A 19,247-nucleotide genomic window follows, 5' to 3' on the forward strand; every position below is an offset into this window, starting at 1 on the left:
GGGGGGGACATCAAAGGAAGTGATTTAACTGACTATAATACAGGTTGTAAACCCAGCAGAAATATGAACTATATATCCTTTAAAAGATATTTAATTAGTTGTTCTTATTGTGTGAAAATCGAAAGGTAGAAAAGAGAAATTCTACAAAATTTCTCAGAACAGATGTGAAAAAATGAGTTTTTGGATCTTTATTACAACATTGTAGGAAGAAGAAACAAAATATGTGCGATTTGTTGGCTAAACTCTCTTCAGTAAAACATTAAAAAATATATACCGCATTTTACGGACTATAAGACACACTTTTTTTTCTTCGAAAACTTGCCTCCCAAATTCTTGTGCGTCTTATACTTGAAATTAATATAAAAATTCCAGTGTTTGATTTAAAATTCCCGCCAGTCTTAAAAATGGCCATATATTCGTTGCCACTTTTAAGAGGACTAGCTCGGGATAGTAATATTCCAGGAAGTAGAAATTAAATTCATGGTTCTGATTGGTTGACGTTGTCAGTTTCTCTTGCCATGTAGCATACATATAGCAGAAATCAAACACTTGCTGCTGTGTCGGCCCTCGTGGCTGAGCGTGCCAGAGCTACGGGCTAGTAGCGGAAATCGCTTTTGGCGTGGGTTCAAACTCGGCTCAAGGAGTTTTTATCTTTTTTTTTTTTTCGAATTTTCATAACTTTTTTTTTCATAAAAATAAGTTCAAAATAATACGCGAAAAGTGATTTACTTACTTTTGTGCAAATAAGTAGTAGTAGTAGGAGTAGGAGTAATAGTAGTAGTAGGAACGGATTACAAGCCCCACAGGGCTCGTTTTGTTCCACCTTAACCCTTATGATATAAATTTTGTGACCCACTTTAAACAGCTGATTAGGGTAGCGCGCAAAAAAAAGTACTTCCGTGAGTATTACTCTCCCGAGCGGCTCGTTTTTCAAGAAGTGCGGCATAAGCATCGCTTTCGATGGCAGTGAAGACCATTTTATATATGAAGAGGACAATGATGACGATGAAGAGGAAGGAAAAGAAGAAGAAGAAGAAGAAAGTTCAAATGACGATTTTCAGGGATTTTAAAGATCAGTTCAGTTTTATAAACTAAGATTTTTTTTAAAATCTGGTTTTGTAATCTAATAATAAAAACGGTAAAAATGTTACGGTATTTTTAAAAAATAATTGTTTAAAAATTAAGGATGCATCTTACAGTCCGTAAAATACAGTAATATGAATGTCTTCTAAAGCTGAGATTTAGAACATTAATGTAGTGGATGTGAGTCGTGGGCGGAAGGTAAATTTACAAATATTGTAAACGTCATAAGATACTCGTTTAACAGAACTACGACTAAGAATTCATCTGTATTTAATTATTATTTCACATAGCTGCAACCCTTATCCAAATACAAACGCCGTGCTCGTGGGTTTTCTCAGGGTTCTCCCGTTTCCTCCCACATTCTTCATTCCATCATTTCACTCATCTCTCATCATCACCGTCTCCTTTAGCCTAACCGGCATAACTGTGGGACGTAAAACTTAAAGATTTCATTTCATTTCATTTTTCCTTATCCAAATAGTTATTAAAGACATGAAATCATGTTATGAATCCTCAAATCATTGAATTTGTCGCCTTCTTGTTAAACAACTTCCAGAAAGTTGTCCTGTGATGCGCCGTCCAAGCTGAAATATAGTAGCATCTTTTCAGATTTTGTTACAGGGGGAGGGAATCAAGATGATCCACCGATATATATAAGAGTTTCACTTTTTTATTTCTTATATTAGTATAAAATAAGGGACAAAAATAAACGACCAAAAACGCCATTAAAAATAATGACCATTTTGGTCGTTTATTTTTAACACGTACTTTTTTTTTCTCAATCGATCAAAAAGTATGGGCATCTAAACTCAGGAGGATTCCCTTACCCTCTCCAAATGACGCCACTGCTGAAATGGAATCTTTGAGAGTGTGTTGTAGCAACACTGACGTAGACTATTTTCCAGTGAAATGCTGAAATGAGTAACAGAATGAGGGTTGAAGTGACTCCAATTTTGTGTGAAAAATCGCCAAAAATTGGAGCCATTACTTTTGATACAATTAACATTATAAAATACTTACGTTATACGAGTTTTAAAAATGAAAAAAAAAAAAAATAAATAAATAAAAACTCCAAAAAGAAAGACTCCCACACCTACTTCACTTTAATTCATGCTTCTAATTGATTTTGTGTCTGTATCGGTAATGAGTGCCAAAGAAATTTTGAAGGGGCAGATTTTTTGATACCGAAATTAATAGTAGTACTTGATCTATATTATAATACAGTATATCTGTGGGAGGAGTCGGGAGTCGAAAAAAAAGCCACCGGAGGGATGACCGGCCGATGACCCCACCAACGTCGTCATTTTACCCATTCACCAAGGGTTGCCATATTACCAGATTTTAGGGGGTACCACCCGATTTTCAGGTTCTATATCCGTCCCCCGCTTAATCATATCTTAATCACGAAAAACCACCCGCTTTTTTTGTATTGGAGAAAAATCTAAGACGACTTTGTTGATAAAGTGTTGTTATATTCAACTCAAACCGCTACATCTCGGTCAATCTCAATCACAATGTCCAGTGGACAGATGACAGAAACAAGATGAACGTAGAAACTGTCAAATTATTACTACTGGTTTTGTACAATAAGAAAGACGTATCATGCGTGGAATTTTATGATAAGATTTTATGCAATCCAGACTTTTTTAAAGAAAGTTAAAGGTAGTGAAAAATATGCTTTAACACTACAGTACTCGCATGAAAATGTTGTAACATGAGTGCTCGCGCGGATTACGATTGTAGTCCATTTGATAAATATCTATATATATTAATGGTTATTCAATCTTTATTTTTTACATTATTTTATGGGTTTTACAAGCAATAAAGAATACATTTCAGTGCAATCGTTTTATTTTTTAATATACAAAAAGAATTATAAGCCAAACCTTTACAATGCATATGCAATTTACTATAGTTTTGTAAATGTTTATTTATTTTCTTGCAATTTGGTTACAAAATTGAAATAAAAAATGAAATTTGCATTTAAAATGTTAATAATTGTTATAAGAAAATGAAAAAGTTCTTAAAGTATTTGCAAATTTCACATTTACACATGAAAAAAGGTCAAACGTAGGCACAATTTTGGGAGTTTTTAGTCATAACAGTCAGTGCAAACGATACGCTGGTGGTCAGGGCAGACCCACTTACTGCACCTGAAACATCTTTTTCGGGTACTCTTGTTTCTTCCTCTTCCACAAAAATGACACCGTCCTACTGTTCCTTCATTTGGGGGTGGGGGACCAGGATTTTCAGGAATCTTCAGCAAAACTCTTCCTCGATGTTTTATTTCTCTCGGTATCATTTGTAGATGAATGCGTCTGTGCACTTGAGGTGTGATAAGTTCCATAGCCACAGTTTGCAGGAAGTCTCTACGGTTGATAATAACATCATTGTTATTTGCTTTGAAAACAATGAGTGCGTTTACTCCAGCAACGTTTAACAAGTGGAAAAAGAGAGTGAGTGGCCATCTTCGGGAGTTCCTGGCTGTATCATACTGGCGACACAATTTGTCCAATATGTCAACTCCAAATTTAGTGTTGTTGTATGCTGTAATAACTACTGTTTTTTTTTTCTTCACCACTGTTTTCATCTATGGCCTTTGTGTTATGCATTGTTGAGATCATCAAGACAGCTTGGTTCTTTTTAGGAACATATGAAACCAAGCAGCAGTTAGCTTGGAATCCAAAAAGAGTTGAATACACTTCTCTGTCTCTATCAGCTAGAAAACATGCCGGAATTTCTGGTTTGTTTTTCCTTAGTGTTCCAATATATGTAAGGGATTTTTCTTCGAAGAGCTCTTTTGCAAGTGCAAGGGACGAAAACCAATTGTCGCCCGTTATATTACGATTGGTTCCAGCTACAGGATCAACAAGGCGTTTTACCACATCTTTAGAAGCATTACTCATCTTGTATGGTCCGACAGGCTGAATACCCAAATAGACTTCCAGATTTGACGTGTAATAGTTACATGCTGACGTCAGAGCGAATACTTTGATCCCATATTTGGCTGGCTTTTTGGGCATATATTGCCGAAATGGGCATCTACCCCTGAAAGAGACAAGCTGTTCATCAACGGTAAGGTAATCTGAAGGTTTGTACTTTTCTTGACAATTACGCACAAACTTATCAAAAATATTCCTAAATGGTGCAAATTTGTCAACACGTCTTCGGTTCTGCCTGTCTCTTATGTCATCAAAGCGTAAACATCGCATTAGAAACCTGAAACGCTTTTCACTCATCGTTACATAACAGGCATCTACTCCAGTCCCTGTACTTATGTTCCACATACTCTTAGTATTTCTTCTACCTCCATGTAGTGCCCCACACAAGTACAAAATACCAATGAGTGCTCTTATCTCTAATTCATCAGTTGGATTTGCATCTCTGTTACGCAAATACTTTTGGCTTATTTTATCTATGTAAATGTTAGTGCTGTCGACTATTTTGTGTATTATTTCAGTGTCCAGAAAGCATTCAAGCGCTTTTAGGTGAGTATTTGCATTTTTACCTTCATTTCGAGGACCAGGTCTATGCAGTGTAGGTATGATATTATGACGCTGTGTTCGCGTATTTCTTGGTTGCACTGGATCTATATACCATCTGGTAATTCTGTCCTTGCCAATGTAAAATTCATCGTGAAACCTGTCTTCCTGGATAACCTCGTTCCTTTCTTCATCTTCTATTTCTTCCAGAACGTCACTACCACTTTCTTCAGAGTCACTATGATGTCCTTCGACAACATCTTCCTCTATTTCGTCTTCGTCTTCTATACCCAAAACACTTTCATCGTCACTCTCAGTTTCTCTTAGCCACTGTCGCATCGTGATCCCTTAGAACTGTTCTCGTTCTTGCTCGGACATTTTAAACTAACATATATCACATATATTTGAGCGAATAATATGAAATAATACGTTCAAAACAAGAACAGTTAAAACATTAGGCAGAAAACAAACTGTCACGTCAGTACGCGCACGGATTACAATAGTAGTCCATGAGAAAATAACAATCCGCATAACAACAATGCTTTGACTTTGGGAGCTACCACTCGACTAATGGTGTTCTACAAATAGGGGAGGAAGGTAGACGACCGCTCAAGGTCATAAGTGTTGCCAACCCTCAGATACTAGAAAACTGAAACCCACTGGACTACAATAGTAATCCGCGCGCGCACTCTAGTGTTAAAAAAAGTGGCATAATCATACACATTTTAGTTCAGCCCATGAATACTAATGTATGATCTCATGGGTGCGTATTTGTATGATGACCATTCTGTCCAGTTCAGCTGAACAAGTCTATGTTTTTACCTAGTCTACGTGTTCACCTAGTCTTTATATATTCAGAAATGATTGTGAATTGAATTACGAGGGTAATTTTGTATGTTAGTACGATTTCAAGTAGCAATCTTTAAAAATGACTAGATTTCTATAAGAGATGGACCAAGACTCCTGAATATGTCTTACCTTTCTTATGGTAAAAATTTAGAAATTAGTTTGTGTTTCTTAGAGAGAGAAAACCGTATGAACAATATCTGCCATATATCGCTTGCTTCTTCTTCTTCTTTCTTTCTTTTGTTTTTTCTTTTCTTTTTCTTTCTTTCTTTCTTTCTTTCTTTCTTTCTTTTTTTTGGAAACTTGCCTTAGACATATTCTTACAATTACAAATACTTACTGTAATACTTACTTTACAATACGAGACTCACTTAATAAAACATTAAAAGCAAAAACTAGATTTAGTTTCGTTAGAAAAGTAGACTGGAAGTGTCACTTAATAAAGAAATCACACCCACCCATCCCCACACACATACACACGCACACACACACACACACACACAAAAAAAAAAGGTCTGAAGGATCCGAGGTCAAAATTTGTAATATACAAATTCACATCAGTACTTACGGTTTAGAATCCCCCGCTTTTCTAATTTTAATATATGATAACCCTACATTCACCCAAAAGTTCATGATACGTGGTCCCCAAATTCTCATAACGTGTCACTAGAAAAGTATTTTTCTTCCTTCATTTAATTCTCTAGCAGGGGGCGCGGTGGCTCAGTGGTAGAGCGTTCACCTCAAGTGCTTGGGGTCCCTGGTTCGATCCCAGCTCGCGCTGTGTGGACTTTGTCGTGGATAAACACCGTACTCGTGGGTTTTCTCGGGATTCTCCCGTTTCCTCTCACTGTCTTCATTCTGCCATTTCATTCATTTCTCATCTTCACCGTCTCCTTTAGCCTCATCGGCATAACCCTGGGACGTAAAACTCAAAGAATTCATTTCATTTTTTAAATTCTCTATTCTTTTTCAAAACAGTTAATCGGTTACCACCTGTTTCGTAGAATGCCTTATCAGTGTGCAACGTTACACGCCTAGATTACCCCCTGTTTCCCTGAATAGCCTTAAGAGTTTTGGTAACATCTTAATATTAGCTGGCTAAAGTATAAAAACACTAACATAAATCTTTAAAAAAAAAGCGGCCACGGGCGTCTCTGGCGGGGGGACGAGGGGGACACGTAACCCCAAATATTTTGAAGTACAAAATATTCAATATTTTATTCTAATTTAATGTATTTACTAACGACGATAACATATTAATAATAATTATTATTATTATATTTATTTGGAATATAATATTCAAGTTGTGAAACGATTATAACAGAGTTTTTGATATACATCATGGGTCCGTGAAGGTAAGCAAAACAAGTTGGGCTAGGTAGTACTATTTAGAGTAAATGCTATGGTTTCCACGAAGAGTCTTGACGTTGGAAATAGGCTAATTAATATGGCAACCATAGTGAGCAAACCTGAAGCGGGAATTTTTGGGACTTACTCTGACTTGCTCGTGAACATTTTAGAAAAGATTTCAGTTTGTTTTTTCCAATGTCCGGGTTTAAACCTAATTGCACTGTACTATAAAGAGAGCTCCACTTTTGTTCTATGCAAGAACAGATAAAAGATTTATTTTCTTCATATGTTAAAATGAGTTTGTATCAGAGTAATGATATGTAATGATTCTTTTCTATTTTATTTATTTATTTATTTTTAGGTCAACCGTCCTCTAAGTATGAAGAAGGACGGCATCCAAACTCGAAAGCGTAAACCAAAGAGCCAATCTGCTTCCATGTCACAAGGTGCCACTGTTGTTAAGACTGAACCAAAACCATGTCTCTCTAGTAAGTACACATTCTATTTTGAATAAATACAGTTCTACACTATATACAGATTTTGATGTATCATTGACAGTTTTATAAATTTAGGCACATCAACACAGAAGAATTGATTTTTTTAGCGTCTTCTTTATGACAAATAACATGTATTTTAATACGAACCATGTTAAATATGTATTTTTCATTACTTTATTGATGTATTTTTTATTTTTGATGTTTCTAACGTGTTTAACTATTATTTTTTGTTGTCAATAAAAACCAAATATTACTGAAGATCTAAATTTTCTTATTCCTCAATACATTCTACATCGTAATTAATTGTGGACAGAGGTAAAAGTGATACTGAAAAGATGAGGGGACGCATGGCATCATGCCATCCCCCGTGCCTATTTTTACCAATTGTATTTTTTAGCAACTGGAAGGATGCTATAGATATTCTTTGGAAGTGGGGAAACGGTGTCCTTTCGCGTTCCCTCTCACTTTTACCACTGATTGTGGTGTATCAAATGTTTGACGAGGTTATTGCAAAGATTTATGTCTTTAAATAACCCAAATTTAATTCTCAGAATGTACCTGTGAAAGAAAGATACGTTCAAAGTTATTTGTTAGTTTCACTATTGTAACTATCTCTAATTGCATGCTCTGTAACGTCACCGTTTATTGCTCTCATTGTCACTAAAACCACATAGAGAGAACAACTAGCAGATAGCAAATCTGGGGCTGATAAAAGACGGTGCTGACAGGCAAACAAACATATCGATGGCGTAGTTTTTATTAGTACATTGCTAATATTTGTCCTGTTCAATTCCTCTACCTCGTAATTTTCCCTCATTTGCTCCACCGACCTGTTATCTCTGTTCCTTCTCCTCTGTTATCGTAAAAAAAAAAAATGCTTCAACATTATACATCGGCCAGTTGGAAAGGACTGAATTAATTGGTTTCAAAGAAGCGTTCTTGTGCATGCGTTTAGGTGGTTAGATTTTCTAAAAGTCTGTTGGATTTTTTTTTTTAATTTCCTTCCGAGACACTCTTCAATTCCTTTACCACATGATGCTAGACAAGTGGTATGCAACCCTTTCCTTATGGCGACATTCTTTGTACACACAATTTTAAACACCTTCCGTCGGTACAGCACATCAAACCGATTTTTAGGTATTCTTAATACAGTCTCATTTTACACAGCTTCATACAATATTATACCGTCTCAATTTATACAGCCTCATACAGTATTAGACAGTTTCAATTTATACAGCCTCATACAGTATTATACAGTCTCAATTTATCCAGCCTCATACAGTATTATAGACTTTCAATTTATACAGCAACATACAATATTATACAGTTTCAATTTATACAGCCTCATATAGTATTAGACAGTATCAATTTATACAGCCTCATACAGTATTATACACTTTCAATTTATACAGCCTCATACAGTATTATACCTTCTCAATTTATACAGCCTCATACAGTATTAGGCAGTTTCAATTTATACAGCCTCATACAGTATTATACAGTCTCAAATTTATCCGGCCTTATACAGTATTATACCGTTTCAACTTATACAGCTTCATACAGTATTATACCGTCTCAATTTATACAGCCTCATACAGTATTAGGCAATTTCAATTTATACAGCCTCATACAGTATTATACAGTCTCAATTTATCCAGCCTCATACAGTATTAGGCAGTTTCAATTTATACAGCCTCATGCTGTATTAGACAATTTCAATTTATACAGCCTCATACAGCATTATACAGTCTCAATTTATCCAGCCTCATACAGTATTATACCGTTTCAACTTATACAGCTTCATACAGTATTATACCGTTTCAACTTATACAGCTTCATACAGTATTATACCGTCTCAATTTATACAGCCTCATACAGTATTAGGCAGTTTCAATTTATACAGCCTCATACAGCATTATACAGTCTCAATTTATACAGCCTCATACAGTATTAGGCAGTTTCAATTTATACAGCCTCTTGCTGTATTAGACAATTTCAATTTATACAGCCTCATACAGCATTATACAGTCTCAATTTATTCAGCCTCATACAGTATTATACCGTTTCAACCTATACAGCTTCATACAGTATTATACCGTCTCAATTTATACAGCCTCATACAGTATTAGGCAGTTTCAATTTATACAGCCTCATACAGCATTATACAGTCTCAATTTATCCAGCCTCATACAGTATTAGGCAGTTTCAATTTATACAGCCTCATGCTGTATTAGACAATTTCAATTTATACAGCCTCATACAGCATTATACAGTCTCAATTTATCCAGCCTTATACAGTATTATACCGTTTCAACTTACAGCTTCATACAGTATTATACCGTCTCAATTTATACAGCCTCATACAATATTATACAGTTTCAATTTATACAGCCTCATACAGCATTATACAGTCTCAATTTATCCAGCCTCATACAGTATTAGGCAGTTTCAATTTATACAGCCTCATGCTGTATTAGACAGTTTCAATTTTTACATCCTGCTTCAGTGTTAGACAGTCTCGTTTTTGTTTTCTTAGAGCGTTAAGAACAGAGACATCTAGTGCTATCATCCAATGTTACACAAAATTGTAGAAATCAACATCCCAATCTTAATGCAATGAAAGAAAATAAGGATATAGGTAACTGTTTTACCACAAGTTTCTCATTTATTTAAAATATTCTGAATTTATAACAAAAAAAAAAAAAAAAATCTGGCAGTACACTTGATGCTACCCCGTAACCACCCAGGGTACTGAGTAGAGTTGTAAATAAACGAAAAATTGTTTTAAAAGAAAAAAGTACACCAGTCGCCATTTTAGACAAATGTGAAATAACGTGTGCAAAAGCAAACAGAAAAGAAAATTATGCTAAGAATGTGTAAAGATTAATTCTTTAAGTAGTTTTAGCCTACAAAGTAAAGAGACAATAGCAAATCCAGTTTGAACCTACGCCCATTATATTTTGTGCAACTAATTCAATGAACAAGTAACAGTGTCGAGTGTATACCACGTGAAGGAGTATGGTTTTTATTAGAGATGGTCAAAACAGGTTTTGATAAAAAAAAAAAACTGGAAACCGATTTCTACAAAAACAGAAAACCAAACCTTTGTTCCAAAATCATTTCGTGTTCTTTTACCGAAACCGGTTTCAGTTTTTTTTTTCAAAAAATCAGTTCGATTTTTCTACCGAAAGAGATAAGATAGAAAACCGAACTTGTTTTGATAGAAAAACCGAAACTGTTTTGGAAAACCTATTTCTGAAAGTTTTCAAAACGCTATTTAAGTTTTCTAAAAACCAAGATTAATTTTTTTTTTTTTGTGCCCGTTACTAACTTGTATGATGTGATAAGATCTCAATTAATATTGAAACTGGAAATGGTTAATAGATTTTTACCACTTACGTTTTGAGTAGATAAAAATTAGAGTGGAGAATACATTTTTGGGACACTTAATTGATTGCAAAAGATACAGCTTCTCGCTATCTATTACCGTTTTATCTCAATAGTAAAAACGGATGATTTCTACCATTTCCAATGAATTCAAATCCTCATTTTTGACCTCTATATTCTGTTCCATCTGTTCAAAAATGATATCAAGTAAGTTCTTGAGTTTTTTTTTTTTTTTTTTGTCTCACGGGCGCTCGAGGAACTGCAGCTGGATGGATAATGATGACCTGAGAGAGAGCTGTTGCGGCAAATCCACATAACATCGTTGGAGAATTGAACCAAGGAACTCCAGAATACCCATTCGATTGTTGAATCTCACAGTACATAATGTAAAAATATTGTAAATGCTAGGACACAGTTGTTTAAATAACATTCAAATAATGTTTAAGCTAAATGTTAATCTGAAAAGGAGCAATACAATTATTGTACTTAAAAAGACCAAAATCTTTTTAAAAACGTAAAAAATAGCTGTTTTTTTTAAATAGAAATCTTCAGTTTTTTAACAGCAGTAATATCGCCCTATCGCGACTTCCAAATTGGAAAGTTCTGGAGCATCAGCGTCATCAGAATACCCTGTTTTTATGAAGCTAGAATATACATGGTGATAAGTCAGGAGAATAAGCAGGATAACCGAATTCGACCATAATTAATTTATAAAACTCTCTCACGGCGATGCATTAAGACGCCCAATCCCATTTATTTTTATGTCAAACTTTTAAATATATATATACATTGATTTTACAATAAACGACTAAAAACAATTCAGTCTCTTATAGGTATAAGCACGCATTAGTAAGAGATGTTCAAATCCTGTTATCCACTTGATTTTAGTCAAATCACAGCACTGCTGATACCATGTCGCCGTACCGGCAATCAAATTGTAAGAAAATGTAAATTCCTCAGTACAATGTCCTACGTCTATAATCTTTACGCTATTTGAGACGATGTAGTTATTTACGAAACGAAACGAGACGAGACGAGACAGAATTTTCGTGATAAAATACGAGTTAAGACCTAACTCTTTCAATGGAAACAAAAAACATCCTTCTGAGTCGAGACATCACTTTCACGAAATCTTTCCGAGACAAGAAAACCTCAGCTATTGTCTTGTAGACAGTCCTTGAGAGGAACAATAATTATTAAGGAATAATTATTAAAAAAAAAAAAAAAGAAAGAAATATGAGAGCATGGGAAATAGTGTTTCTCACAAGACAAGATGAAACGAGAAATAATGTTTTTATCGTTTCATTTCAAATATTTTCGTAATTTTCCTCTAGTCTCTATTTCGATGAATACTCTTTTCGTCTCGATTCTCGAAAGGTTTTTCTCGTTTCGAGTCGAAATTTTTTAGCCTCGTTTTGTAAATTTATGTTCAAAATTTATCCTCTGATCTTTTCTTCATTTCATCTAGACGTTAACAGGGAGTGACGAGGGATTTTGATAACCTCACCCAGGCACGTAGCCAAGGGGGAGGGGGTCCGGACCCCCCTCCTTCGAAACCAGAAACGAAAAAATTAAGAAAGGTTGAAACAAAATGAAACGAGAAAAAGAAAAATCAGCGTTAAAAATAAAAAGCTACAGCAAGCTTTTGGTATATCTTTCTTATGAGGAGATTTGTATTACTTGCAATACATGCTGACCAATGAGCGGGATATCCTGGAAAAGTCATGGAATTTGAAATTTCTAGAAAACTTACAAAATTCTCAGAATTTCTGCTAGAAGTCAGGGAAATTTCAAGCTTTCGAAATCACAGTGCCATTGTGTAACAGCGTGGACAGTTTCTATCATAAATTTTCGTCTTCGCTTTTTTGCATTATCAAACATGTTATTTCAGGAACAGTTTCCTACTGCTCCTTTAACCTGTCATTTGGAACAGAAAATAGTTGATGGAATAATGAAAACGAATACGTTATGTGGAAAGAAAGTTCTGTTTGTTATTAAAATACTTACTACCATATTCTCATTTTATTGTCTTAACAAACCTATAGGCCCTATATGTTGCCAGTAAGATAGTTTAGACTGTTTGAGCTCCTGCGCTTTCAGTATTTCATGTGAACCCCCCTACATTATGAAATGATGGATAAACGAACCAATATATGTTCCAGTAATATAGTTTAGAATGATCGAACCCCTGGTATGGCTACGTGCCTGCCTCACCCCAATAGTAAACTATCCCTTATGAATATTCTTACGAAAGTGATTTATGGAACATTATAGGAATAACAATGAAATACGAACACAATCGCCGGAGTTGTTTTTGAAAGTGATTTGGAAAGAAACTCGTCTCCAAGAATAAACTGCTCCTTGTGAATTTATTCGTAAGAAATAGTTTACACAGCATTATAAAGTTATTAATGAAATATTTGTTTATGAATCATCGTCATCATAGGTATTCTGCCATTATTGGCAGGTATTTTGCCATAGCTGAGAAGCTTGTATGTTCCACGGTTCTCCTCTAACCGCTTCGTCTTCACGTATGATCTTTCTGCTTTATGTCATCTATTAATTGTAGTCTTCTTTTCCCTCTCCTTCTCTTTCCTGCCACCATACCCTCTAACACGTCCCTCATGATACAGTTCAGGATCTTGGAAGAGAAAAGGGCGAATCCTGAAATTGGGGTGTTGAGAAATCAAGCTGAAAGTTTTGCAAGTACATTAAGATAGCTAGGGCGAATCTTTTTCTATCTTGAAACTGTGAGAAAACTAAGGGCGAAGCAGGGCAAAACGCGGTATGTGTGTGTTGTCCAGACCTGTCCAATTCAAGGAAACTAAAAAAATCGATTTTTTGGGTTCGCCCTTTCTCTTCCAAGATTCTGAATTTCTTCTTAGCCAATGTTCCAACTAGTTTCTCTTCCTCTTGTTAGCAATATCTAAGTGTTCTTTTCTACCCCACCATAGTAGGATAGGGGCATCTAGTCCTCACTCATGAATATTCATGAGTGTTTACTTTTTTGACATGGTAGCACTTGGTAATGCACGTTTTAAAAAATGGATACACCCTTTTACGCATACTAATGACACATAATGTATGCAGGTGCATCCGGAGGTAACATGACATATAATAAATTGGTTTCCGGTGAAAAGAAATGTTAATGGGACAAGCAGAATACAGAAAAGACCTTTTCGGAAATAAAATATGCAGATCACATACGTAGAACAAGGTAATTCATTAATATGCAGCACATGTAACGCGACAGCTGCTGCTGGAGAATATTGTAGAAATTTTGATCGTCGGAATGAGTGAAAGAAAGCACTAGAAGCTTCCAGTTCTTTTTTAAATTTATTATTGTTGCAATAGGGGAAAGAACACACTCGAACCTTCTGGAAAGATTTAAGGGCATATAAATACTGATGCATTTGCATGATGTGTACATTTAGAAAGAAGAGGGCACCAAGAACATCAAGTGTTAACTTTGCGAAGAAGATATTTTACTACTAGGAGAGATTGGAAGATTGGTAAGTAATAACGTTGTAGTTTTCTTGTATTATACTTGTTCATTTTTATATGGGAAAGGGACATATTGTAATTGTTAGGAGTATAAGGGGACGGAACTGTTTGGTTTTATCGGGAATTGATTGCGGATTTTCCGGTATTGAAAAAATGATATGATTCGGTGTACTTTTATGGAATTATAACTTGACTAAGATATAGTATAATGTAATATGTAGGGAAGCAACATTAATGATTGCACCGGGAATCGAATGAGTATTCTCCCATGTGGAGAACCGTACGCTAAATATTTTGCTTGCAGTGCGAACATGTTACATATATAGAGCTATGAATTGTGTATGACATAACAGGTATATATAAATTATATTGTACAGGAAGTTAGCAGAATGCGCCCCCGGGACTCGAATTAGTATTTTCCCACGTGGAGAACCATACGCTAAACATTTTGCTTAGCAGATGTTGTTACTTATATGTAGCTATGAATTGTGTAAGACATAACAGGTATATATAAATTATATTGTACAGAAAGTTAGCGGAATGCGCCCCGGGAATCGAACCAGAGCTCTTCCACGTGAAAAGCCGTACGACAAACATTTTGCTTAGCAGATGTTGTTACTTATACGTAACTATGAATTGTGTAAGACATAACAGATATATATAAATTATATTGTACAGAAAGTTAGCCTAATGCGCCCCGGGAATCGAACCAGAGCTCTTCCACGTGGAGAACCGTACGCTTGCTTGCACTGTAGACTTTTTTCAGTTATAAATGGTATATTTTACAATCTTATATTGGATAGGTAGTTAACAGAATGCGCCCCGGGAATCGAACCATGGCTCTTTTACATGCAAAGCCAATATGGTTGAGCGTTAGTGTTACGTTGAATATTATATTTTGTAATTTGAAAAGTCGTAATACGGTAACTAATTGCATTTTTTTTTCTTTTCTGTTTTAGGTGCTGAAGCAAATAAGTGATAGAATCGAGAAAAAGCAGAGAGCACGAAAGACGTGGATTTCAATTGGATTATCACTTAAACAGAGATAAACTATTATTCGGTAAGTATTATTATTATTATTATTATTATTATTATTATTATTATTATTATTATTATTATTATTATTATTATTTTCAAAATTTTGTTTGTTTTCAGGTTTTTAGTCATTGTATACATATATTGATTGCACTTTTTTTGTCTTGTATTTTACAGAAAAAAATGGAGTTTTACTTTGAGGAATTTAACGTGATTGATGAAACCATTTTCCAGGGAAGACTGAGAGGCTTGGATAGTGCTGAACGTGTTTTACAGACTTGGCAACAAGTAGTGGACCTGCAAGCAGCAGGGTATGTTGGATCGTCTGAAATTGTAAGTGATCTACTATCGCTTTTGTACCTATATTATAAAAATAATCAATATATTGTTCTGAATAATGTTCGCTCAGCAGCGGATATTATAGAGCTTTTTGACCACGGATTTTTCCGTGAAGATCGACTGTATGATGCGGCATTTATGTCATATTTAAATTATATGGCTTCTGAGAAGGGGCAGTTAGAGCGAGTGAGTGACAAAAGTGTATCCGCGTTCTTTTCATTTACGGGAAATCGAGAAAATGTTCAATCAGAACATAATGATGATGATGATGATGACTCATTACATATTGATTGGGCACTATTAAATGAAATTAATTTGGATGAACCAGTAGAAATTCAAAATTCCGAAACTGACTTTACAGAGATGTTGTGGCAAAAATTACAAGAAATTGAGGAAGAAAATGCGCGTGTTGATCGTCTGAATAATGCACATTATTCAGAAGATATGCGACCCACAACTTCTCAGCACCCTCCATTGCGAGGGTATGGAGGAAATGAAAGAGAGTGTAATATGTTTGAAATTGTGGGGAGAAATGTGAGAGAATACCCGCGTTTCAATATGAAAGGGGTGGAAATTATTGTAAAACCAACTGTACAACATATAATTATAAATCCCATGGATTATATTACGTCCATGATGGATTATGCGCTTTCTACCGTTCTGAGGGATACACGACCCCACGATTTTGTCGGTTTAAGAATAAATTCCGACCGAGATCTCCTGAATAAAGAAGTGTTTGTTCCATGGAGAAAACGTCAAAATTTGAATACCGATGTGGTTCTTAGAACGGTGGAGAACGTACTAAATAGCAATGAATCATTTCTTTTAGGAAATCAATTAGAATTCCGGTTTGACATCGTTGATGGATTACACGGACAGGGTATGCCTAAACGCGCAGCGGTAAGAAAATATGCAGAAATGAGTATTTTTTTCAAGGATCATGTGGTGGCCACAAAGGCTAGTGATTTTCTTTGTCTGCCAAAATCCATAGTATATTGGATTACAAAGCATGAACAAAGTAAGCAGGCTTTATATGATATGACCTTGCCTACACGCAAAACATGGGAAAATAAAGCACAACAATTGTGTAATGATGCAAAAATGTACGTTGAACGGAAACAGGGATTTGATTTGGAAGATGTAGTTGCCTTTCAAAATTATTTAGTGAAAAAGAATTATCAAATTGTAGTATATGAATTACCGGAAGATTCCAGAACACCTGTGGTACGCTACCCAGGAATAAATGCGGAGAAAAAGATATTTATTCTGTATCAGAGAGGGGATACTGTGGGCCATTTCCAGCCCATTAAGAATATTAATTCATTTATGGGTAAGAGGAATTTCTGCTTTTCGTGCTTGGAAGGATTTAGATCAGATAAAAGTGCTCACCAATGTCAGATGAGATGTTCGTACTGTGAACATTTTCATAGTAAAGAAACTAACGCGAAATTGGTACATTGTACACAATGTAATAGAAACTTTGCTGAAGGCATTTGCTTTAATAACCATTTAACACTAAATAAAGTAAAGAAATCCACATGTGATTACGTAAAATTGTGTAACGCATGTGGTGTAATGTATGATGTGAGAAAAAGAAAATCAGCTCATGTATGCGGCGACTACTATTGTAGTCTTTGTAAAGTGCACGTAACTGTTGGCCATCGATGTTTCGTTCAAAAGTGTAAACTAAAACGCACTGAACGGTTTTTGTATATTATATTTGATGTGGAAACCATGCTATTAGCACCAAATGAGAAAGGTGAACGGGAGCATGCCGTAAATTTATGTTGTTGTTTGAATGTATGTTTCCACTGCATAAATACAGGAGTAGATAGTTTATGTTTCAAGTGCGGAGATAAAATATCCGGGAACCGTATGTTTTCTTTCACAACCATGGAGGCGTTTATTGAACATGTGCTTATGGAAAGGCCAGAGTATCAGATCATTGTGGCACTTGCTCACAATAATTCGCGATATGATGGTCTATTTTGTGTTCGCACACTTATTGAGAAACAAAAAATAACTCCACATGTTCTTATGCACGGTCAAAAGATATTTCAAATTAGTATTAGTAATCGTTTTTATTTCCGGGACACTTTTCTTTATCTTGGTGTAAAATTATCCAAATTACCGAAAACCTTAGGATTGAATGTTGAATTGAAAAAAGGAGATTTTCCATATCTCTTTAATACAGAGGAACATCAAAATTATGTTGGAGAATGGCCAGCATTGCATTATTATGACCCAGACTCACGTAGTACGGCAGACCGGGCAGAACTTATGCTGTGGCATGAAGAGCGAGTACGGAATGGTGATGTTTTTGATTTTCAGAAAGAATTGATGGAGTACTGCCGGAACGATGTGCGTATATTGGCGGAGGCAGTAATTAAATTTACCTCCATGATTGAAGAGAAAACAAATGGTATTCAATGTTTTATTTCCAGCACGACGATCGCTAGTCTTGCAATGTTGACGTACCGGTGTCATCACCTGATTGAAAACACAATTCCAGTTATTCCTCCAAACGGGTTCCAACTTACTCAACAACAGAGTATTAAAGCATTAAAGTGGTTGAAGTATATGGAACACGTAACAAAGAGATCTATTGTTACTTCGAATAATGCGTTGGAGGAACGGTTTGGCAGATATAAAGTCGATGGTTTTGACGCTAAAACAAACACTATATATCAGTTTATGGGATGTTACTGGCATTCCTGTAAAAGCTGCTACAAAGATAATAGAAATAGCATTTTATGCAAAGAAAATGGTGCGTACAACACTTTTGAAAAGAGATACGAACAAACAGTGCACTGCCGCAACTATTTGAAAAAATTAGGTTATAATTTAATAGAAATTTGGGAATGTGAATGGGATGCAATGGTAAAACGTGATAAACATATACAGAAGATCATCGAACAACGGTGCAAACATATTCGTGATCCTCTCATTCCAAAATCTGCCTATCAAGGAGGTAGAACAGAAAATTTTAAGTTATATGTAGACTGTACAGAGGACGAATACGTAGTTTACGTAGATGTCACCTCGCTTTATCCCGCAACAATGTGTAAACGAGGCATGCCTGTGAATGTACCTAAAGTACACAATGGCCCCAATTTCCCCAATGTGCGAAACATTCATGGACTTGTAAAATGCAGTGTTCTTCCACCCTCCGATTTATATTTTCCAATCCTCCCTTATGTTACGGGAGGAAGATTAATCTTTGGATTGTGTAAATCGTGCATGGATGAACAAAATGATGATGAATGTACGCACATAGATCTTGAACGTATCATTACAGGTACGTTTTGTACCCCCGAACTGCACAAAGCATTAGACAATGGGTATGAGCTAATTGAAATTCATGAAATATGGGAGTTTGATTTATTAGTCCCGGAAAAAGATGTTTGTGAAGGATTATTTGGGTCATATGTGAAATCCTTTTTACAAATGAAACAAGAAGCTTCAGGCTTTCCTGCAGAATGCAATACAAAAGAAGAGCAGGAAAAGTACATTCAAGAATATTTCAGGCATGAAGGAATACAACTAAATTATGAGAACATAGAATATAATCCAGGCCTGCGCAGTACAGCGAAACTGTTTTTGAATTCACTGTACGGGAAATGGGGACAAAGAACAGACCTTTCACAGTGCACAATGGTTGATACAGCAGAGGATTTTTTAAAAATTTTAACAGATCCTAAATATGAAATTCAAGCTGTAACAC

At 35.4% G+C, this 19,247-nt stretch overlaps 1 protein-coding gene across 2 annotated transcripts in view; it reads left to right on the forward strand.

The window, feature by feature from the left end:
- Positions 1–19,247, forward strand: part of LOC145693603 (uncharacterized) — a 99,091-nt gene that overhangs the window by 51,174 nt on the left and 28,670 nt on the right. For both annotated transcript variants that reach the window (XM_081769737.1, XM_081769738.1), the window contains exon 5: positions 7,123–7,249. In XM_081769737.1, the coding sequence (XP_081625863.1) occupies positions 7,123–7,249 (127 nt within the window). The remainder of the gene's footprint in view (positions 1–7,122; positions 7,250–19,247) is intronic.

This window comes from Thermobia domestica, chromosome 8, assembly GCF_964235325.1.
Source record: "Thermobia domestica chromosome 8, izTheDome1.hap1.1, whole genome shotgun sequence".
Classification (NCBI taxonomy): Eukaryota; Metazoa; Arthropoda; class Insecta; order Zygentoma; family Lepismatidae; genus Thermobia; species Thermobia domestica.